Here is a 23,882-nt window from a genome sequence, read left to right as displayed (position 1 = left end):
TAGGTCCCGGGTTGTACTATTCCCATTGCTCTTCCAAAAATATTCTCACGGGATTTCTGTGGAGTAGCTGTCTGAAATGATATGATTTGGGTGATGGTAATATTGCCAGTTTGATATGGTTAAAATAAGAGATATATAGGCAATATATGTTAAGCAGACTTACATAGCATAGGGATCACATGGAGGGGATCCTTATCTTACATAGCATGGGGATCACATGAAGGGGATCCTTCTGGTTGGCAGTTGAAAGACTTGATTGTGATCCAATTTTGTTAATTAGGAGGCCTGTGGAGAATGCTTTTCATTGAGCCTGCATAGTAGAGGAATGTGATTGGTGACGGTACAGGTATGGTTGTTTTTAAATGGTATTGGTGTAAAAACATATTGAGACTTACATATATAAGGGAGTTCCAGGTTCAGAACAGCAGGGGGAGCCCTGGTCATGGATCCTGTTAGTTCCCTGGTGAAAAAGTATTTGTGCTGATCAGCCTTGTAGAGAGGCATTTGATGCACGTTGTGACTAAAGTACATCCAACAATGCAAAAATAGAGCATTGATTGGATGAAAACTTACGATTTGTAAGGCTGGATTGAAGTGGTATGGGTCCAGAAGAGCATGTCCTAGGGCGTCCGCGTTGTCCCTCGGTTGGAGGGAAGTGGTGCCCTGTTAGAAATCCCCGGCTATATATAGCCCACCGCGCATGCGCAATGGCGCAGGCGTGCGTCATGACGCCGATCATGGGACCGGGTCGGAGCGAGGAAGCGATGCGCGCGCCGGTGAGGTTGCGCGCGCATATCTCCGGGCTGATCCAATCCCAGGTCGGCGTGAAGGCGGTGATGCGCGCGCTGATGGACTGCGCGCGCACCCTACCTGTGACGTGATGGGTATACTGCAGGATGTTCCGTAGCCGCCGACACGAAGATGAGACTTAGATCTCGGGGGATAGAGATCCCCAAAAGTCTTTGTCTGTCCCCAGAGAAGGGTGCTCTGGGGCTCCCCGTGCCGGGTGGATTTGGGAAGGCAGGAGGGGAATAGGACTGTCGTATTCCCCTCCTGCCTTGCACCATTTGTATTATATTATTTTGTCTGTATTTCTATATTTTTTGCTCAACAGCAAGAAATTTTTCTAAATAATCTCCAATAAATATAATTTTTTACTAAGCCCGTAAAAGTCCCATTTCCTTTGACCTGAGGCATCAAAATGTTTTAATACGTTTCTCTGGGACGGTGGCTACACCAACTTAGTTTAGGTATCAGGGATCGCATCTTTTTTCTCTCACCAATCTCCTGTACTGCCACTGAAAACTGTCTCGATCCCTGGATCCCGGGTCACCGCTTACTCCGATAGAGATAGATAGATAGATAGATAGATAGATAGATAGATAGATAGATAGATAGATAGATAGATAGATAGATAGATAGATAGATAGATAGATAGATAGATAGATAGATAGATAGATAGATAGATAGATAGATAGATAGATAGATAGATAGATAGATAGATAGATAGATAGATAGATAGATAGATACATAGATAGATAGATAGATAGATAGATAGATAGATAGATAGATAGATAAGATATGCTGAAGTCTCCAGGGCATATAGTGGACATGCCCCTTTAACAGCCCTTAATCAATTAGTAAGAGATTTTTGTTGAGGAGCAGCCTCCCCAACTATTCAAATGTTGGACTTGTGTTGCCAAAAAATACAGCCAGAAATTTGGTACTGCCAGACCTCCCATATCCCTGGGGTATTGAAGGAGTTCTAGCCTAATCCTAGGTGGTTTCTTCCAAAAAACATCTCTAAATATACCAGACAAAAGTTAAACACATTTAAGGGGAATCCAACAAGGGAAGTTATGCAATATATATAATAGTTGAGGCATCCCAATCATCCTAATCAAATTGGTATGTCCCACCATAGAGAAGAGTAACTTACACCAGGACGTGAGCTGTGACCTGAAATAGGAAATCAATGGAACCAGGTTAAGGGCAATATAATCAATTATTTTAGCAGAGATCATAATAGCCAGATATTTAAACTCAGAAAAAATCTTAACCCCTTCCTGCCTAAGGGTAAAACAAATGTTAATGCCTTAGCACAAATTTTACATGTGTTAGTAAAAACGTACATATCATCACAGCTACTTTGTGCATTCATGTGGATTAAACATTGCTTTTTCAGGACAAATTAGGCTTTTGGTTGGTGGTAAATAGTAACTGATAGCTACTGATTTTTTTTTATTAACAAAGGAAAACTGGTCCAATTACATTTTTTTAAATTTAGCTATATATTTCTTGCTACTACCATAACCTACCACCAAAAGAACAGCCCAAAATAAATGATTCTGCTTGTCCCAACGATTGCAGCGATATCTCTTATGTCTATGTTATTTGATGTACAGTATCTACCCATAGCACAGCCCAGAAACAATAGTGTTCATTTTGCTTTTTTTTTTTTTTTTATCCTACCTAAAACACACCGACACTAACTGACAATAAAACTAATTTAAAAAAATGCTTTTTTAAAAAAAAATCCTGTTGATAATATACTGACCCTGGCCTTGACCTTTGACCGTTACTTGACACTGGCACTGACCTAGATGAAAACTTGATAGAGGCTATCACAGTGATCAGGTGATTACCTGGTCCTGATCATTAGTATGAGACCCGGAGCTGCCGATGAGACCCCGGTTTCTGTGCTGGGAACTTGCTGTGCGGCGTGCTCCCAGCACAAAGACAGGTATGCACAGGTATGTGGCCCCACGGAAAAAAGCACAGTCCAGTGAGGTCGCACATATAGGTACTGTCCTCTGGAAGCGGTTAATATGAGCAAATGGGCCCATTAAGGTTACTGGAAGGGGATCTAAAGGGGGAGAAGAGTAGACTTCTCACAGTTAAATTTTAAGCCCTGAAAAACCTCAGAATGCAGTAAAAGGGACATAGCCTCTTGGAGGGAGGATTGCGTATCTGACAGAAAGAGGAGTATGCTGTCTGCATAAAGAGCAAGCTTATCTTCCTCCTGGCCTCTACAAAATCCAGCCCCTCCAGTGGTCTGGCAGAGCTCTGATATGAATATCCAATTGCTAAGATCGAGCAATGCGAGCCAACAATCTACCCGCCTTCTCCCCTTCTGCACATAGCAGACATTTTTGAAAAAATTGTTTAATAAAAGCCTTTTTTTCTATCAGTTTTTGAAGAGCCCTCTACACTTCCATTCAGGCTGCCAAGTTACTTGAAAAGGGATCGCTAATATAATCTGTTTCATTTTAATGCCAACTTTTGAGCCTGTTCTTCATCCCTTCTAGTGGCTGACTTAAAAAAAAAAAACTGACCTTTTTAATTAGAGGGCCCTGAAAAAAATGCTTTTTTGAATCCCAGCTTACAATTCTAGAGGCCGAGCCATTGTTTACCTCAAGAAAAGGAGAAATATCGGACATAATTCAACTGTCTGATCAAGGTTTTGACCAGAAATATCTGGTAATGAAAGTTTATCAGTCTGAACAGAATAGTAAGTATCAGTTTTTGTTTTCACACTTTGATATTCCTTTTTTTTTACTCTTCTTACAGGATGGCCAAGAACGCTAATGATGATGGAGGAGGGGACGACAACAGCTTTAATTTCAGCTGGAAAATGTATACAAGCTGGGACTTCCTGATTGGAAACCCAGAAACAGCTGACAATAAATTTGCATCCATAACAACAAGCTTTAAAGTAAGAAAAAAATTGCAATCCTTTTTAAGTTGTATTAATCACTTCCCCTCTTACAACTATTCACTCCTATGGACTAGAAAAATGTTTACATTTCTGTTCTGGACCAGTTTATTCAGCAATAATTTAGTCATGACTTAAAGCTGCACATCTCCACATTTCCTGTCACTTTAACCACTTCCTGCCCAGCCAATTGTGAAATGATGGCTGGGCAGGTCTTTTGTCGCTCCTGGTGGATGTCATATGGCGTTCTCCCGGAACGTGCTTTGTGTGCATGGGACTGCACTGCTGCACCAACTGTCACCAACTGTGTCCACTGGACACAGCTGATGACTGTTTAGTGTGCCAGCCTGCTGCTGGTTCTATATGATCGCTGTGACCAATCACAGCAGATCACATGACAATTGTAACAATAGATGGCTTCCTTTCAATCCATTGTGTACAATTGTTTTGCTAGCTGTGATTGGTCACAGTGATCACATGGTACAGACAGGGCCAATCACAGCTCATCTGTACCATGTCATTAGCTTAGGCCAATTTCCATTAATTACAACAATAAAGACTGACTGAATCATTTTTATTCAGTAAAAATTGTTGCTTATACCAGTGAAATCCACTGGTATAAGCAACCATAATGTGTGCAGCCCTGGCCAAAAGTTTGCAGAATGACACAAATATTACTTTTCACAAAGTCTGCTAGTTCAGTTTTTTTGTTTAGATCTTTTTGTCAGATGTTACTATGGTATACTGAAATATAATTACAAGCATTTTATAAGTGTCAAAGGCTTTTATTGACAATTACATTAAGTTTATACAAAGAGTCAATAAGTCAATATTTGCATTGTTGACCCTTCTTTTTCAAGACCTCTGAAATTCACCCTGGCATGGTGTCAATCAATTTCTGGGCCACATCCTGATGGATGGCAGCCCATTCTTACATAATCAATTCTTGGAGTTTATTAGAATTTGTAGTGTTTTTTTTTTTTTGTTCACCCACCTCTTGAGGATTGACCACAAGTTCTCAATGGGATTAAGGTTCGGGAGTTTCCTGGCCAAGGACCCAAAAGTTTGATGTTTTGTCCCCCCAGCCACTTAGTTATTACTTTTGCCTTATGGCAAGGTGCTCCATCATGCTGGAAGAGGCATTGTTTGTCACCAAACTGTTCTTGGATGGTTGGGAGAAGTTACCCTCAGAGAATGTTTTTGTACCATTCTTTATTCATGGCTGTGTTCTTAGTCCCACTCCCTTGGCTGAGAGGCAACTCCACACATGAATGGTCTCAGGATGCTTTACTGTTGGCATGACACAGGACTGATGGTAGTGCTCACCTTTTCTTCTTCAGACAAGGTTTTTTCCTGGATGCTCCAAACAATCGAAAGTGGAATTATCAGAGAAAATATAGTGGAAAACACCTGTAGTAATTCCCCAAGGTGGTGAGCGGTCGGTGCACTGGCTTGTAGTGTCCTTTAAGAACTCGAGCAAACATGTAGATAAGCAAAGAAGCCATGTCTCTCTAAGAAAAACATCAGGGACAGACTGATATTCTGCAAAAAGTACAGGGATTAGACTGCTGAGGACTGGGGTAAAGTACTTTTCTCTGATGTACTGTAGATAAAGAAAAGCCATGAGCCCAATCTTCCAGTATGAATACATTTGTTAATCCAGGTGTGATACAAAATACAAGGCTTACGCATTTTGGCATATACAGTAGCCTTGGTCATAGCTATAAAATCCTCAGATGAACAACATATTTATATACATACATACATACGTATGCAGATACAAACCCTGCCCCTATTAGTGATGAGTTGAACACCCCCCAGTTCGGTTTGCACCAGAACACCGCGAACAGAGAAAAAGTTATTTCGAATAAAAAAAAAATTGGGCCTTGGTTGTTGGTGTTGCCTAAAAACCGTAACCCCTCGCAGTTATTCTTGCTGTGTGCAGAAACGGGCCCTGGTGCTAAAAAATCAATACACATTTGAAATCGCATGTACTTGTCATACAGGTGCAGAAAAATTGGGCCTTGGTTGTTGGTGGTGCCTGAACACCGCAACCTCTCACAGTTACTCTTACTGGGCACAGGAATGGGACCTGCTGGTAAGAATTCCATACAAATTTGAAATTGCATGTACTTGTCATACAGGTGCCAAAAATTGGGCCTTTGCTGTTGGTGGTGCTTGAACACAGTAACCCTTCACAGTTACTCTTGCTGAGTGCAGGAACGCTACCTGCTGGTAAGAATTCCATACAAATTTGAAATTGCATGTACTGTACAGGTGCCAAAAATTGGGCCTTTGGTGTTGGTGGTGCCTGAACACCGTAACCAACCCCTGACAGTTACTCTTGCTGCGTGCAGGAATGGGACCTGCTCCTAAGAATTCCCAACAAATTTGAAATTGCATGCACTTTACAGGTGCCAAAAATTGGGCCTGCTGTTGGTTGTGCTTGAACACCGTAAACCCTCCCAGTTACTTTTTCTGGGCGCAGGAACGGGACCCGCTGGTAAGAATTCCATACAAACTTGAAATTGCGTGTACTTGTCAGTTGTCATAGAGGTGCAGAAAAATTGGGCCTTGGGTGTTGGTGGTGCCTGAACACCGCAACCCCTCGCAGTTACTCTTGCTGGGCACAGGAACTGGCCCTGCTGGTAAAAATTCCATACCAATTTGAAATTGGAAAAGATCAAGTGTTGTGTATATTCTTATCAGTGATGCAGTGGAGGCGCTGTGCTGTCAGCTGACCTGGCCAAGGCTATGCAAATTGGCTGGAGTGATGGGGACCTGGAAGGTTAGTATCGGCAGAAATTGAAACTAAAATTGGGCCTTGGTTGTTGGTGGTGCCTGAACACTGTAACCAATCCCTCGCAGTTACTCTTGCTGGGCGCAGGAATGGGACCTGCTGGTAAGAATTCCATACAAATTTGAAATCGCATGTACTTGTCATACAGGTGCCAAGAAATTCGGCCTTTGGCGTTGGTGGTGCCTGAACACCGTAACCAACCCCTCGTAGTTACTCTTGCTGGGTGCAGGAATGGGACCTGCTGGTAAGAATTCCATACAAATTTGAAATTGCATGTACTATACAGGTGCAAAGCATCGGGCCTTTGCTGTTGGTGGTGCCTGGACACTGTACCCAAGCCCTCACTGTTACTCTTGCTGGGTGCAGTAACGGGACCTGCTGGTAAGAATACCATACAAATTAGAAATTGCATGTACTATACAGGTGCCAAAAATTGAGCCTTTGCTGTTGGTGGTGCCTGAACACCGTAACCAAGGCCTCGCAGTTACTCTTGCTGAGTGCAGGAACGGGACCTGCTGGTAAGAAATCATACAAATGTGAAATTGCATGTACTTGTCATATAGGTGCAAAAAAATTAGGCCTTTGGTGTTGGTGGTGCCTGAACACCATAACCCCTCACAGTTAGTAGGGCACAGGGACAGGGCCTGCTGTTACAAATGACATATGACAGTTAAATTGTATGCACCTGTCATACAACTGAAAAAAAATTAGGCCTTGGGGGTTGGTAGTGACTTAAACCAAAAACATTGTTGGAAGCTAGCAGAATCAAGGTAGAGGAATAGGATAGGCAGCATATGCAGTCTTCAAGGGATGGAAGACCCCTATCAAATTCAATCTGTTACATCAGCATCAGGAGCTTGATAGCTCTTTTTGATCCAGGACTGGTTCATGTTGATAAAAAAGTCAGCTGGTCAACAGAGTCTGTGGACAGACGCACTATTTTGTCCATCAAAAAACCTCCAGCAGCACTGAACGTCCCTTTGGAAAGCACGCTGGAAGCAGGACAGGCCAGTAGCTCCATTGCATAGTCTGCTCTTGCGCCTAGATAATCATGCACCATATGATGGAGACGCTGCCGATGGTTGCTTAAACCTAACAGCCCTGGGTGCTGCTGAGGACTAAAGAACTGTTTAAAGGCATTGGTCAGCTGGCTGCCTTCTCCACCACTCCTCCTTTTACTGAACGATGCCTCAGAAACACGTCCAGAGAATGTGACCTCCCAGTGTCTGGAAAGGTGGTACACAATTTTTTTTTCAAGGCCTCCTCAAGATGTTTCATCCTCTGCTCCCTCTGCAAAGGCAGGATGAGCTCTGCAACTTTTCCCTTGTAACATGGATCAGGAAGGGTTGCCAGCCAGTAATGATCCCTCTCCTTGATAGCACAAATCCTGGGTTCCTTTCGCAGGCTTTGCAGAATCAGGGAGCCCATGCAAGGTAAGTTGGAGGAGGCATGAGCTTCTGAGTCCTCTGGGTCACTAAGGATGACATTGTCAGCAGGAGAAACCTCTCCCCAACCACGTACAACTCCTGGGGTTTCTGGGGAATTAAAAGCATCCCTTGAAGACTGCTGAATGCTATTCTCTACATGAAATCCTCCTCCTCTTCTTCCTCCTGTGTGTTTTGTAGCCCTGCAGGAATGATATCTGCATAAAGGGGGCCTTGTGAGGAAAGGAAGTCCCTGTCCACACAGCATGTGCTCCAACAGGTAGACTAGAGGGATAGTGTCACTGATGCATGCATCATCCCGGCTCACCATCCTTGTGGCCTCCTCAAATGGTGACAGGATGATGCATGCATCCTTTATCAAAAGCCACTGGTGTGGCCAAAAAAAACCAAGCTCCCCTGACTCTGTCCTTGTGCCATACTCAGACAGGTACTCATTGAAGGCCCTCTGCTGTATGTGCAGCCGCTGCAGTATTGCCAAAATTGAGTTCCACCTGGTGGGCATGTCACAAATGAGGCGGTTGGTGGGCAGGTTGAATTCCCATTGAATGTCAGATAAGCGAGCACTGGCATTACATGAATGGCGGAAATGGCCACAGACTTTTCTGGCCTGCCTCAGGAGATCTTGGAAGCCCGGGTATCTGCTCAAGAAATGCTGCACCACCAGATTCAGAACATGTGCCAAGCATGGAACATGTGTCAAGTGTCCCTGTCGGAGGGCGGAGAGAAGGTTGGTGCCATTGTCGCATACAACTATTCCTGGCTCAAGCTGTCGTGGCGTCAACCATCTCTGAGCCTGCCCCTGCAGAGCTGACAGAATCTCTGCACCGGTGTGGCTCCTATCCCCTAGACAGACCAACTGAAGCACAGAATGGCATCTTTTAGCCTGACTGCTTACGTAGCACCTTGAACGCTTAGGGAGCACTGCTGCTTCAGAGGACAATTGAGCAGAAGAGGACATGGAGGAGGAGGAGGAGGTGGTGGAGTAGCCAGATATGGCAGAACCAGCACCAGCTTTTTGGAGGCGTGGGGGAAAAAAAGCTGCAACACCTAACCCTGTCCTGCATCCTTCCCAGCTGCCAGCAGAGTTACCCCAGTGCGCTGTGAAAGAAATGTAATGTCCCTGTCCATGCCTTCTTGACGAAGAGTCAGCAGTAATGTGCTCCTTCCTGCTGACCGCTTTGTCCAACGAGGCCAAAACACTACCTTCCACATGACGGTAGAGAGCTGGAATTGCCATACGCGAAAAGAAATGCCTTTTTGGGACCTGCCACTGTGGTGCAGCACATTCCACAAATTTGCGAAAGGGAGCAGAGTTTACCAGATGAAAAGGCAGCAATTGTAATGCTAGCAATTTGGCCAAGCTAACATTAAGACGTTAAGCATGTGGATGGCTGGGACAGTATTTCTTTCTACGGTTCAGCAACTGGGTTAGTTAGTACTGCTTGCAGATTGGGTGCAAGTCTCTGTGGCACTCATTTCTATACCATCATCTCTCAATGCTGGTATTTGAGAAGACATGAGGTATAGTAGGGTTAGAGATCACAGATGAGGAGCAAGGGGATGTATGCTTGTTTTGATTTGGTGCCTCTTTCAGGTGCTGTTGGCAACGGACTGCATGGTAGGTCATTATATGCCTTGTCAAGCTTGTGGTGCCCATGTGGCTGGTGTTCTGGCCACGCTTTATCTGCTTTAGATAGATGTTGCAAACAGGAACGCTGTGGTCTACTGCACATGTGCTGGAAAAAGCCCACACTAATGAACTTTTGTGAGTCCGCGGGCAGTTTTCAGCACCCAGCACCTGTTGAGCTTTGTGCTGTGACGCAATAGGTTGGCTACTGCTATGGCGGGCCCTGGAGCACATCCTGCCTAGTTGGAGTTGTGTGTCCTCCTCATCCTACCCCTCCTCCTCCTCTATCCTGTCAGGCACCCAAGTACAGTCAGTGACCTCATTATCCCCTCCCTCCTCATCACTGGAGCAAACTTGGCAATATACTTTAGCTGTGGCAACATGACTGCTGATTTCTTGTCCGTCATTGTCACCCCCTCTCTCTAGGCTCACGTTATTCCCTTCATCAACCTGGGAACCAACATCACAGCTTTCAAATTGCTGCGCATCCTCCAGCAGCATGTCACTGACACTATGATCGAATAGTTCAGGTCACTCCTCCGTGCATGATGGTGGGGCGACAGAAGGAGTAGCTGTGGAGAAGGAGCCTGTGGAACGGGCCCCTTTGGCAGCTGCGATGGAAGGCAAACTACTGTGAGCGTGGGTGTCAGAGGACAAGGAGGATGAGGACGGTTTATTGATCCACTCCACCAACTTTTCCACATGTTGTGGCTGAATAGCACGGGCAGCACCGGAAATAAAGGATGGCCGTGCCCCACCTGCAGAGGATGCACTATGTAGACTGTGACCACCACTTTTCACAATGGACACAGAGGCTGCTTGCCCTCTTTTCATGGCCTGTGAGCATTGGCCTCTCCTTGTCGGCCTTTCGGACATGATGTTGATACAGATCAATATAGGGTATACGCAACTGACCAATAGATACTCAATGACCTGATATGATTTAATCAATAGCCCTATAGATGAGATGTGCTGCTTATAGGATGTACGCAAGTGACCGATTAACAATACTCTCATTGATATGTAATCAATAGCCCTATAGAAGAGCTGTGCTTCTTATAGGATGTACGCAAATGACCGATTAACAATACCCTTACTGATATGTAATCAATAGCCCTGTAGATGAGCTGTGCTTCTTATCGAATGTACGCAAGTGACCGATTAACAATACTCTCACTGATATGCAATCAGTAGCCCTATAGAAGAGCTGTGCTTCTTATAGGATGTACGCAAGTGACCGATTAACAATACTCTCACTGATATGTAATCAATAGCCCTATAGATGAGCTGTGCTTCTTATAGGATGTACGCAAGTGACCGATTAACAATACTCTCACTGATATGTAATCAGTAGCCCTTTAGATAGGGAAAGATGTAATGGGTATACAGTATACAGAATGACCTGATATGATGTAATTGATAGCCCTATATATAGAGATCTTTGTATGGTATATGGTCTATGGTATGCACTAATGAATATACTTTTCACTATCTGATCTCTGAACTGGTAAAAAGCACAAATCTCTCTCCCTCCCTACACTGCTAGGAAAGTAGGAATGTCTCACTGCACTGTCTGACAAACTGCAAAGAAACGATTCTCTCCCTGCCTCAAACATGTTCCTGGCCCTCCCTACACTGCTAGGAATGTCTCTCTGCACTGTCTGACAAACTAAAAAAAAAGCTATTCTCGCCCTGCCTCAAACATGTTCCTCTCCCTGTCTCCTCACCCGCACAATCAAACTATACGATGCAGCTGCCCGGGCAGCCTTTATGTAGTGTGGGGCGAGTACTTGGCCCCTGAGCCATGATTGACTAAAGGCAGCTTGCCCTTAGTCCAATCATGGCAGAGATCATTTGATTGGCCAAAGCATGAGGTCAGGGTGCATGCTTTGGCCAATCACATAACGTGCTGCACGCGCGGAGCGCGCGCAGTGCATTATGGGATCTTGAATTTCCAGCCAAGAGGCACATTTGTTCGTCATTTGACAAATGATCGAACGACTGATGTTCGAGTCCAAGTTTGCTCCGACTCAAACTCGAAGATTATCCCTAGCCCCTACCAACACAAGCTATGATAATTGAATGAGACAATTAGGTTCAGTCCAAGAAGGCAGCCTGGCTAGTTGGGGGAGGAGAAGAAAGAGAAAAAAGAAAAAGAGGAAACAATAAAACAACAAAAATTGCAAAAAACAATAATATATATAAATTGTATAATTATTGTTCTTTGCATTTGTTTCTCTCCTCCCCCCATCAGCCAGGCTGCCTGCTTGGGCTGGACTTAATTGTTTCATTCAATTATTATGCAATTATCAATCACTGTAGTGGGACTTTTTTCTGGCTTACTACTTGTTTTGTCTTGGCATTTTGTTTTGTGCGGCCTTATTTTTACACCAACTTGTAAAGCAGAGATTGTAAGTGTTTAAAGAAAGGTCTGTACTGTTTTCAATAACACTGAAAGAAAGGAGTAATCTAATTGGTTGTACATACATATAATAAAGAAAATATATTACTCGGCTTAGGCTTGTTACTGCTGTTGGGTTGAAATGTAAAACTGGAGTGAGGGGAAGTGATTAATGGTTGGGTTGGACATTGCCTTCTGATTCTTTACTGTTAATCTGCACTATTGGTATGCCTAGGTAAAAGTAGTGTCCGTAGACATATACCACATTCAGTATAGAAGACATTTTTTTTCACATTCTTTTATCTGTTTAAATAATTATTTTTTTGTTGTCAATTTAAAATGACAGGAATCTATTTTAGAAGAACAAGAAAACAGAAAAGAGGAAAACATTCATTTAGTCCGCTTTCTTCGAGTTCTTGCCAACTTCCTTGTTATGTGCACACTTGCAGGCAGTGGGTATCTAATTTATTTTGTTGTTCGAAGATCCCAGCAGTTTGCTCTGGAAGGCTATGAAAACTATGGATGGTGGGAAAGGAATGAGGTTAGTACCTGTAATTCACATACTACTTTAAAAGTTTTAAGTAAAACTGTATGGCACCCCAATGTACATATAAAGTAAATGCAAACACACCAACGCTATAAACATACCACAATGCAGAGATGTAAAGGCACTGTGCATTACGGTGTACTTTTTGCCAAAACTAGTAGAGGATAACGTGCGTCCTATTGCATCCAGTGATGTTCAGGGGCCCTTAAGAAACAATAATTATTAATATATTTATATAATGAATACGGTATTCTAAAAAGACATCTACCCTAAATATGTCTGTACAGACGGCTACCTTGTTAAAAAACTTCTGATATGTGAACAAGGTGTGTGCCCCCTGCATTAACTATTTGCCATCGGGGCCAACTCTAGAACTCCTACACGTAAAAATTGACTTTTTGTTTTCTAGAAAATTATTTAGAACCCCCAAACATTATATATATATATATATATATATATATATATATATATATATATATAATGTGTATATATATATATATATATTTATATATTATTTATTTATTTTATTTTATTTTTTTGGCAGAGGCCCTATAGAATAAAATGGTGGGGGTTGCAATCTCACACAGTATTTGCACAGCGGTTTTTCAAATGCAATTTTAAAAAGAAAAAAAAAACACTGAAATAAAAAACAAAAAACAAAACAAACAAACAAAACACTAAAGTTTGCCCAATTTCTTTGAAAGATGATGTTACACCAAGTAAATAGATACTTAACATGTCGCGCTACGGTGTTTAAAATTCTCCATAGATGGCGCTTGAAACGCCTTTGCAGGTTTCCAGTCTAGAGTTGCACAGCAGGCTGGTGCTAGAATTATTGCTTTTGCTCTGATGTTCACGAAATACCTCACGTGTGGTGTGATCACCGTCTACATATGCATGCGGGAGTAACGTATGCATTCACATTAGTGCGTTTGCATTAGTGCATAAGCACGGTGGGACGAGGGTGCTTACATTTTCTTTTATTATTATTATTCATTTTATACCAAAGTTTTTGGTTTTGTTTTTTACACTTTTTTTTTGGATTACCTTTATTGCTATTGCAAGGGATGAACATCCCTTGTGACAGCATGGGCTGTGACAGGTCCTCTTTATGGAGGGATCTGGGTTCTATTAGACCCCAAATCTCTCCTCTAGCCTCCCATGCAGCCGATTATACATACAGTAGATGATGACTACTTTCCTGGCCACTGGTGGCCAGGTAAACAAAGAGGCAGAACCGGAAGTGACAACCTAACTCGTCGCTCTCAGTTTTTGGGGTTACAGAGATAGGGCAACGAGGTCTGTTACTCTCCCTCTGTTTAGGGCAGCCATTGGGCCAGCCGCATCGCTCCCGGGGACTGCGAACATACAGTAGAGCCAGGGAGAGGCGGTGGGAGGGGGGTGGTACCCCCTTCCGCCACCCGCAGAACTGATCAAGTGATTAATTAGCCCGTCAGATCACTTTTGCCTTTTAGGGAATCACCGACTGAAAAGATCTATACTGGTATAACCACTGAAACCGGAGGACGTCCATGGACATCCTCCCTGCGGGAAGTTCTTTATGGTTTCACAATTCCTCGTGTCATCTGACAGAAAGATAGTTTCCTATACAAAAAGCATTGTCTGTCTGGACTTTGCTAATTCACTGGTAACAGAAAGTCTTTCAAGAAACAGGCTCTCTACGTAACAAATCTATTTTGCCTAGAAATATGGTGAAAAACCAGGGACGAAGAAGGTGTGCCAGCGGGCACAAGGCTAGAAAAAAACAAAATGATTTTGCATTGCACATTAGGTTCAGGGGTCCTCAAGCATTGAACATACAGTATACTGTATATGGAGAAAGTGCACAAAGTAACATTTTTGTTGCTTACTGTAGGATCATGTAATGTCAAATCCACAAATATCTAACATTCCAGTTTTGACTAAAAAGACTGTTGAATCATTCTCTGGATTTTTATTTCTCTTGGTTATTCTGATGCTGATACAGAATACAGCAACCCCTTTGGAACCATTTACATTTTACTACCACACTAGTACAATGTAGATTGTGGACAGTTGTTAACTACTTGCCGACCGCATACTGTAGTTTACTGCTACAGTGCAGGCCAGCTGCGCTGAATCATGTATATACAGTATCTCACAAAAGTGAGTACTCCCCTTACATTTTTGTAAATTTTTTATTATATCTTTTCATGTGACAACACTGAAGAAATTACACTTTGCTACAATGTAAAGTAGTGAGTGTACAGTTTGTATAACAGTGTAAATTTGCTGTCCCCACAAAATAACTCAACACACAGCCATGTCTAAACTACTGACAACAAAAGTGAGTACACCCCTAATTTCCCCTCCCCGGTGTCATGTGACTCATTAGTGTTACAAGGTCTCAGGTGTGAATGGGGAGCAGGTGTGTTAAATTTGGTGTTATCGCTCTCTCTCTCACATACTGGTCACTGGAAGTTCAACATGGCACCTCATGGCAAAGAACTCTGAGGATCTGAAAAGAAAAGAATTGTTGCTCTACATAAAGATGGCCTAGGCTAAAGGAGGTTGCCAAGACCCTGAAACTGAGCTGCAGCACGGTGGTCAAGACCATACAGCGGTTTAACGGGACAGGTTATACTCAGGACAGGCCTCACCATGGCTGACCAAAGAAGTTGAGTGCACGTACTCAGCGTCATATACAGAGGTTTTCTTTGGGAAATAGACATATGAGTGCTGCCAGCATTGCTGCAGAGGTTGAAGGGGTGGGGGTGGGGAGGGGTCAGCCTGTCAGTGCTCAGACCATATGCCGCTTACTGCAACAAATTGATCTGCATGGCTGTCATCCCAGAAGGAAGCCTCTTCTAAAGATGATGCACAAGAAAGCTCACTAAAGAGTTTGCTGAAGACAAGCAGACTAAGGACATGGATTACTGGAACCATGTCCTGTGGTCTGATGAGACCAAGATAAACTTATTTTGTTCAGATGATGTCAAGTGTGTGTTGGCAATTTGGGGGGGAGTACAAAGACAAGTGTGTCTTGCCTACAGTCAAGCATGGTGGTGGGAGTGTCATGGTCTGGGGCTGCATGAGTGCTGCCGGCACTGGGGAGCTACAGTTCATTGAGGGAAACATGATCCCCTCCCTTAGGAGACTGGGCCACAGGGAAATATTCCAACGAGATAACTGCCCCAAACACACCTCCAAGATGACCACTTCCTTGCTAAAGAAGCTTAGGGTAAAGGTAATGGACTGGCCAAGCATGTCCCCAGACCTAAACCCTATTGAGCATGTGGAGGAGCGCAAAGTCTCCAACATCCACCAGCTTCCTGATGTCGTCATGAAGGGGTGGAAAAGGACTCCAGTGGCAACTTGTGAAGCTCCGGTGAACTCCATGCCCAAGAGGGTTAAAGCAGTGCTGGAAAATAATGGTGGCCACACAAAATATTGACACTTTGGGCCCAATTTGGACATTTTCACTTAGAGGTGTACTCACTTTTGTTGCCAGCAGTTTAGACATTAATGGCTGTGTGTTGAGTTATTTTAAGGGGACCGCAAATTTACACTGTTCTACAATGTAAAAAGTGAGTGTACAGCTTGTATCAAAGTGTCATTTCTTCAGTGTTGTCACTTGAAAAGATAGAATAAAATATTTACAAAAATTTGAGGGGTGTACTCACTTATGTGAGATACTGTATATGTGATTTTGCTTTTATGGGTAAGGGGCCAATGATTTATAGCAGGGACCTGCGGATCTGTGGATTGAGTGACAGGAAAGAGCTTTGTGTATGTAAACAACACAAAGCTCTCTTTCAAAAGTATTTCCAGTATCTATCTCATAGTTTGTAGACGCTATAACTTTCAAGCAAACCAATCAATATACACTTTTTTTTTTTTTTGCCAAAGACATATGGCAGAATACATTTTGGCCTAAATGAATAAAGCAATTAAATTTTTTAAATTTTTTTTATTGGATATGGTTTATAGCAGAAAGTAAAAAATATAGTTTTTTTTTCATAATGTATGCTTTTTTTTCATTTATAGCGCACAAAATAAAAACCCAGTAGTGCCCAAAAACCACGGAAAGAAAGCTCTATTTGTGTGGAAAAAATTATATAAATTTCGTTTGCATACAGTGTTGCATGGTCGTGCAACTATAAGTTAAAATAGCTCAGTGCCAAATAGCAAAAAATAGCCTGGGCATGAAGGGGGTAAAATCTTTCGGAGCTGAAGTGTTTAACCGGTGACCGGCCGCCACCTATTTACTGCAGCAATGTGGCTCTGCTGAACAAATCGACATAGGTCTACATCAGCCGTGAGCAGGCAGCTAGGATCACAGGTCTCTATGATCATTTCAGAAGCCAAGCCCCCCCACAGTTAGAATCACTCCCCTAGGCTCACATTTAACCCCTTGATCACCCACAATGTTAACCCCTTCCCTGCCAGTGTCATTATTACAGTAACAGTGCATATTTTTAGCACTGATTACTGTAGTAATGTCACTGGTCCCCCCAAAAGTGTCAAAAATGTCAGTTAGGGGTCCGATCTGTCCGCCGCAATGTCGCAGTCTCACTTAAAATTGCTGATCACCGCCATTACTAGTAAAAAAAAAAAAAAACGATAAAAATAACATAAATCTTTCCCGTAGTTAGTAGACGCGATAAAATTTGCGTAAACCAAGCAAAAATATGTAGCAGAAAACAAATTGGCCTAAAATGTTAAAAAAAATTTGATTTTTAATATTTTTTTTTTTCAGAATGTTATATAGCAGAATGTGAAAAATATTGTTTTTTTTTCAGAAGTGTCGCTTTTCTTTAGTTTATAGCGCAAAAAATAAAAATCGCACAGGTAAGCAAATACCACCAAAAGAAAGCTCTATTTGTGGGAAAAAAAGGACATCAATTTTATTTAAGTACAGCGTCGCACGACCGCGCAATTGTCCGTTAAATTGACGCAGTGCTGAATCGCAAAATATGGTCTTGTCATTAAGGGGGAAAATCTTACGGTTCAGAAGTGGTTAAAGAGGAACTTCGTCCTTTAGAAAATTTTCACGAAAGGGCAGATATATCAATCTCTCTTTAGTTCCTGGAACTCTACGTGTGCTTTCGGGAACATGTGACAGGAACTTCCCAGAGTGCAGCTGTGAGACCCTGGTTACATCACCAGTGCCTCAAGAAACCAGAAAGTGAGAAAACAGTGATTGTAATTCAAAGCAACGGCATTGTACACTTTTAAATGCTTTTGTTGTTTTAACTAGGCATTAGCATATGTATATTCCCTGTGTTGTTTGTTTGTTTTACCTTGTAATGATGGGCTCACATTTTGTAGCTGCAGTTTGTTGTGTCATGGCTGATTGATTCCTCCATTCTCATAGTTTGCTACAGCTAGTCTGTCCCGATTTGCCAAAGGAACTGGACCACTTTCTGTCCCAGTCACACAGCATCCAATCCATGCTATGCCATCCCCTCTGTGTTGCATCACAAATGTGATTAGGCACTGCATTAGTGAGCTCTCTGTCTGTCTGCGAATGCTCTGTCTACTTGCGTCTGTCAGATCTAACCACTGAGTAACTCTCACCTGCATGAGCACTAGATTGAAAGAATCAGTGATTGTGAGATATGCAGTTTCTTTACAGGAAGTGTCAGATCTCTTACCACAGACAGAGGTCATGCATTAACCTGTGCAGTGCCATGCCATAAGCCTCATGTTTAACTACTTTCTCTCTGGCACCTTTCATCCCCTGTGGACCAGAACAATTCTGCTATGGACATGTTTATTCAGCAATAACTTTTCCATTACCTAAGATAACAAGGTAATACAAACAGTGGGTATATAAAAGAATTACCCCTTTAACCAGTTCCGGACCACCCACCGCATATATTCTGCAGCAGGGCGGCCTGGCTGCGCAAAATCACATACATGTACGTGAATTTGTGTATGAGATATAGGGAGCGCGTGGGACACGCCAATCAGCAAATCCAATGACTGCGATGGCTGCCGGTACCTGCCGATCGTTCAGAGGAATGACTGTTTGGGAGTAAAAGAGCTAAGCTGAAACACTTCTCTTTACCTCTAGCGCATCCACTCCCCGCACAGTTAGAAAGCACACCCTAGGAGCACACTTAACCCCTTGATCGCCCCTGGTGTTAACCCCTTCCCTGCAAGTGCAATTTATACAGTAACAGTGCATTTTTTTTAGCACTGATCATTGTATTGGTGTCACTGGTCCCCAAAAAGTGTCACTAAGTGTTAGATTTGTGCACCACAATGTCGCAGTCCCGCTAAAAATTTCTGATTGCCGCCATTACTAGTAAAAACAATAAAAAAAAATTAAAAAGTCAATAAATGTATCCCATAGTTTGTAGACACCTTTTGTGCAAACCAATTAATATACACTGGGATTTTTTGTTTCAAAAAATATGTAGCAGAATATATTTGCCGAAATTGATTAAAACAATTGGATTTTTTTAAAACATTTTTATTGGGTATGTTTTGTAGCAGAAATTTAAATTATTTTTTTTTTTTTCAAACTGTGGTTCTTTTTTTGTTTATAGTGCCAAAAATAAAAACTGCAGAGGTGATCAAATACCACCAAAAGAAAGCTCTATTTGTGGGAAAAGAATACATAAATTTTATTTGGGTGCACAGTCGTGCAATTGTCAATTAAAGCAATGCAGTGCCGTATTGCAAAAAATGGCCTGGTCAGGAATGGGGTAAAACCTTCCGGAGCTGAAGTGGTTAAAATAATCACATTTTGTAGCTTTGCAGCCTGAAATTAAGACAGACACAGTTTTTGTTTTATCCAGCTATAGTGCAACTTAAAACATTCTAAGTGAAAGATATAACACCAACATGTAAAGAAAAAAAAATAGTTGGATAAAGAATCACCCCCCTTATGTCAGAATTTTGTTGGACCATATTTTGCTTTAATTACAGCCTTTAGTCTATTGGGATATGTCTCTACTAACTTTGCATTGCATCTAAACTTTGTAATAATTGCCCACTCTTCTTTGCAGAACTGTTAAAGTTTGTTTAAATTTGATCGCATTCCACAGATTGGCCATGCAAGGACATTTGCCATTTTCTTCTTCAACCACTGTGTGGTCATTTTTGCTGTGTGCTTTGGATCATTATCATGTTGGAAGGTAAATCTTCCCATTAACAACTTTCTGACGGAGGGCAGCAGATTATCCTCAAAAATGTGATGGTATTTCGCCCCATCTATTTTTCCTTCTATCCTGACAAGTGCTCCAGTCCCTGCTGCAGAGAATCACCCCCAAAACAGGATATTACCACCTCCATGCTTTACTGTAGGAATGGTGTTTTTTGGATGGTGAGCTATATTGGATTTCGGCCAGACATAACGTTTGGTGTTGAGGCCAAATAATTACATTTTATTCTTATCTGACCATAACACGTTTTTCCACGTAGCCTCAGAATCTTCAAGATGCGTTTAACCACTTCTGGACCAGAAGGTTTTACCCCCTTAATGACCAGGCCATTTTTTGCAATATGGCACTGCATTACTTTAGCTGACAATTGCGCAATCGTGTGACCCTGTACCCAAATAAAATTTATGTTCTTTTTTGCCCACAAATAGAGCTTTCTTTTGGTGGTATTTGATCCCCTCTGCGGTTTCAATTGTTTGTGCTATAAACAAAAAAAGAGCGAAAATTCTGAAAATAAAAAAATAAAAAACAATATTTTAACTGCTACAAAACACAGCCAATTAAAAAAAAAAAAATCAAAGATTTTCATAAATTTAGGCCAATATGTATTCTGCCACATATTTTTGGTAAAAAAAAATCCCAATAAGTGTATATTGATTAGTTTGCCAAAAGTTATTGAGTCTACAACTAGGGGATAGTTTTATGTCATTTTTATTTATTTATTTAAACTAGTAATGGCGGCGAGCAGCGATTTTTAGCGGGACTGCAACATTGCGGCGGACAGATCAGTCATCTAACTGACGCTTTTGACACTTTTGAGGGGGAGCAGTGACATTACTACAGTAATCAGTGCTAAAAATATGCACTGTTACTGTACTAATGACACTGGCAGGGAAGAGGTTAACACCAGGGGAGAGCAAAGCATTTTAGTGTGTCCCTAGGGGATGCTTTCTAACTGTGTGGGGGTTGTAATTAACGGATGAACACAGAGATCTGTGTTCCTAAATAGCAGGAATACAAGATCCCTGTGTTCATCTCTGACAAAATGACGCTCTGCCTTGTTTACATAGACAGACCGCTGTTCTGTCTCTATGGGGAACGATCACAGGTGGCTGGCTGACATCACATCCGCCAAACTCACTGATTGGCTCCCCCACTGGCTATTACACGAAACAATGTACAGGTACCTTTTTTTTTCAAAAAAGAGCCAACCTGCTACAGTAAAAGTGCGGCGGCTGATTGGCAAGTGGTTAAGGTAGTCAGATTTTTTTCTTGAGGAAATTCTGCTGCCCAATTGTCAATGGGAAGAAGGTTTACTTTCCAACATGACAATGCACACAGCAAAAATAACCACACCAGTGGTCGAAGGAGAAAGAGGTGAATATCCCTGCATGGCCTAGTCAGACCTCAGACTTAAACCCCGTTGAAAATCTGTGGAATGACTTGAAGACTGCAGTCCACAAATGGTCACCATCAAATTTAACTGAACTTGAACAGTTCTGCAAATAAGAGTGGGCAAATATTTAAAAGTTTAGATGTGCAGAGTTAGTAGAGACATATCCCAACAGACTAAAGGCTGTAATTAAAGCAAAATGTGGTCCAACAAAATACTAATATAAGGGGTGTAATCCTTTTTCCAACTCAGTAATTCTGTTTTTTCTATATTTTTTTTTTCTGACATGGTGTTATATCTTTTACTTGCATGTAATAAGTTGCTATTAAATACAGCTGGATACAACAAGAACTGTATCTATCTTCATTTCAGGCTGCAAAGCAACAAAAATGTGATTAATTAAGGCTCCTTTCACACGGCCGCTCCGTGTGAAAGGTCCGCTGCGGGACTTTTTTTTTTTTTTCCACGGAGCGGATGACATTTCTGTCATCCGCTCCGTGTGCCCGCATATCATCCCATCCGTTTGCGGATGATATGCGGACATAATGTAAGTATATGGCACTGCGGATGTCAGCGGATGACACCGCTGACATCCGATTTTCCTTCCTTTCCGTTTTTTACACGGAAGGAAAAATGGGGTTCTGTTCCATTCGTAAAAACGGAACAGAACTGACAGGAGGAAAATCGGGTGTCAGCGGATGGTATTCCGCTGACACCCGCAATGCCATTCACTTACATTATGTCCGCAAATCATCCGCAAACGGATTGGATGATTTGCGGACACACGGAGCGGCCGTGTGAAAGGAGCCTTAAAGGGGGTGATTCTTTTCTATACCCACTGTATATTGTTTTTTTAAACAAAGCTTTCTTTTCATTATATTGTTTTGCAAAAATGATTTTTTTCTCAATCCTTAGACAATAAAACATAACAAAACTAAACAAAACACACTTTTTCTTTTTTTTGATCATTGCTAGTTTAAAAAAAAATAAATAGTGTTACTTTAGGGAACAAGTACACATTTCATTCTGTAATTTGTCCTGCTTAAAAGGACATTAAAATTATGATTCTGGTCCAATACATTTACAAATGAAATAAAGTGTTTTTTCAATGTTGCCCTTTTTAAAAACTGAAAAATGTGCAAAACTTTTAACAAACAAAAACAAACAAAAGCAAAAAAAAAAAAAAGTTTAAATATTAATGAGTATACAATAAATACGACCAAAAAAAAAAAAAAATCAGCAGGAAAATAATAGTTCAATGGAGAAGGAGCATGAGGAGGTAATTAGTGCCGATTAAGGTAAACTAGGGGTTAAAAAGGGGTTACATGAAGGAAAGTTTTATAAAAACTTGTTTTACTTGTCAGGTTGCTTTAACTGACATAAACTGCAGATTAAAGTCCATTCCTTTGATCTGCAGGTGAATGAAACAGAATAGATACAAAAGTAACAATATTACGTTATATCTTTCTATTTCCTGTCCAAACAGTGCTGTTGGTAAACAAGCTTTTTTTGACAGCAGCTGCTGCCAGAGTTGCTCTGTGTACACAACAACTCTGGCTTTGATTAATCAGAGCTGAGAATTGCTGGGGAGGGGGGGTTCTCAGCAACAGGGCAGAAGGACTGGTCGTACTACACACACCCTGTGTACTATATTGAAGTTTTTTCGGTGTGTGTAGTACGTCCAGTGTCTTGAACTAGTTAAACACAAACAGAAATTGCTGACACAGAAGTTTAAAGATTTACTCTACTACATACTGTGTATACATGACCACACATTACAGCATGAAATTACATGATCAATGCACATCCTATACAGCTTTAAAACATAAGGTGCAGGTAGGAATGTTTACCATGCCTTTTAAGTAATGAATGCAAAATGATTTCATATCAGCATGCAGAGCTCTATGCTGATGTGATTTGTAGTGAAAGGGAGGAAGGACCACTATAACGTTGCTTCTCTTGGCTATTGCTTTGCTTTATGATATTAATCCATATAAAAGTTATGGGTTAAAAGACATCAATGGCTGACAGTCATGACTCATAATTCAGAGATCTGACTTCTAGACATGTGCATGACCAAAAAATTAATTAGTTTAATTTCATTTAGATTTGTTAATATAGTTATTTTGTTAAATTTGGTTGATTCGTTCAATTCATATTCAGGATTCATATTCGGAATTTATATTTCGGAATTGTTTTTTTTGTCTTTTTCAAATTTTCTGCGAATTCACTGATTTTTTTCGATTGAAAATGTTCGAATCAACAAATTTCGAATCGGTCTAATCGAAAACGTTTTTTTTTTTTTTTTTGGTTTTCGATTCAAATGCGACAAAGTGAACAAACAAAAGAAAATCTTCATCAAATAATTACAATGACTCTTTAAGCACTTCCAGCCTGTTATATTCTTTATTTATTTATTTCAGGTACTTATATATAGCGCTGTCAATTTACGCAGCGCTTTACATATACATTGTACATTCACATCAGTCCCTGCCCTCAAGGAGCTTACAATCTAAGGTCCCTAACTCACATACATACACAGTAGGGATTTTTTTTATACAGGATCCAAATAACCTACCAGCATGTCTTTGGAGTGTGGGAGGAAACCGGAGTACCCGGAGGAAACCCACGCAGGCACAGGGAGAACATGCAAACTCCAGGCAGGTAGTGTCGTGGTTGGGATTAGAACCAGTGACCCTCTTGCTGCTAGGTGAAAGTGCTAACCACTACACCACTGTGCCGCCCAGCAAAATATAGCAAAATGATGGCCGCAAAGTGGTTACATTATCCTGACTGGGTATCA

At 41.6% G+C, this 23,882-nt stretch overlaps 1 protein-coding gene across 1 annotated transcript in view; it reads left to right on the top strand.

Annotated features, from left to right (window-relative positions):
• LOC309554382 (transmembrane channel-like protein 1) overlaps window positions 1-23,882 on the top strand; it is a 186,051-nt gene that overhangs the window by 25,379 nt on the left and 136,790 nt on the right. The window contains exons 7-8 of the mRNA XM_082256052.1: window positions 3,571-3,715; window positions 12,335-12,529. Of these exons, the coding sequence (XP_082112178.1) occupies window positions 3,571-3,715; window positions 12,335-12,529 (340 nt within the window). The remainder of the gene's footprint in view (window positions 1-3,570; window positions 3,716-12,334; window positions 12,530-23,882) is intronic.

The sequence above is a fragment of the Pelophylax lessonae genome (assembly GCF_965119305.1).
Source record: "Pelophylax lessonae genome assembly, chromosome: 1".
NCBI lineage: Eukaryota > Metazoa > Chordata > Amphibia > Anura > Ranidae > Pelophylax > Pelophylax lessonae.
This window is presented reverse-complemented; position numbering and strand designations above follow the sequence as displayed.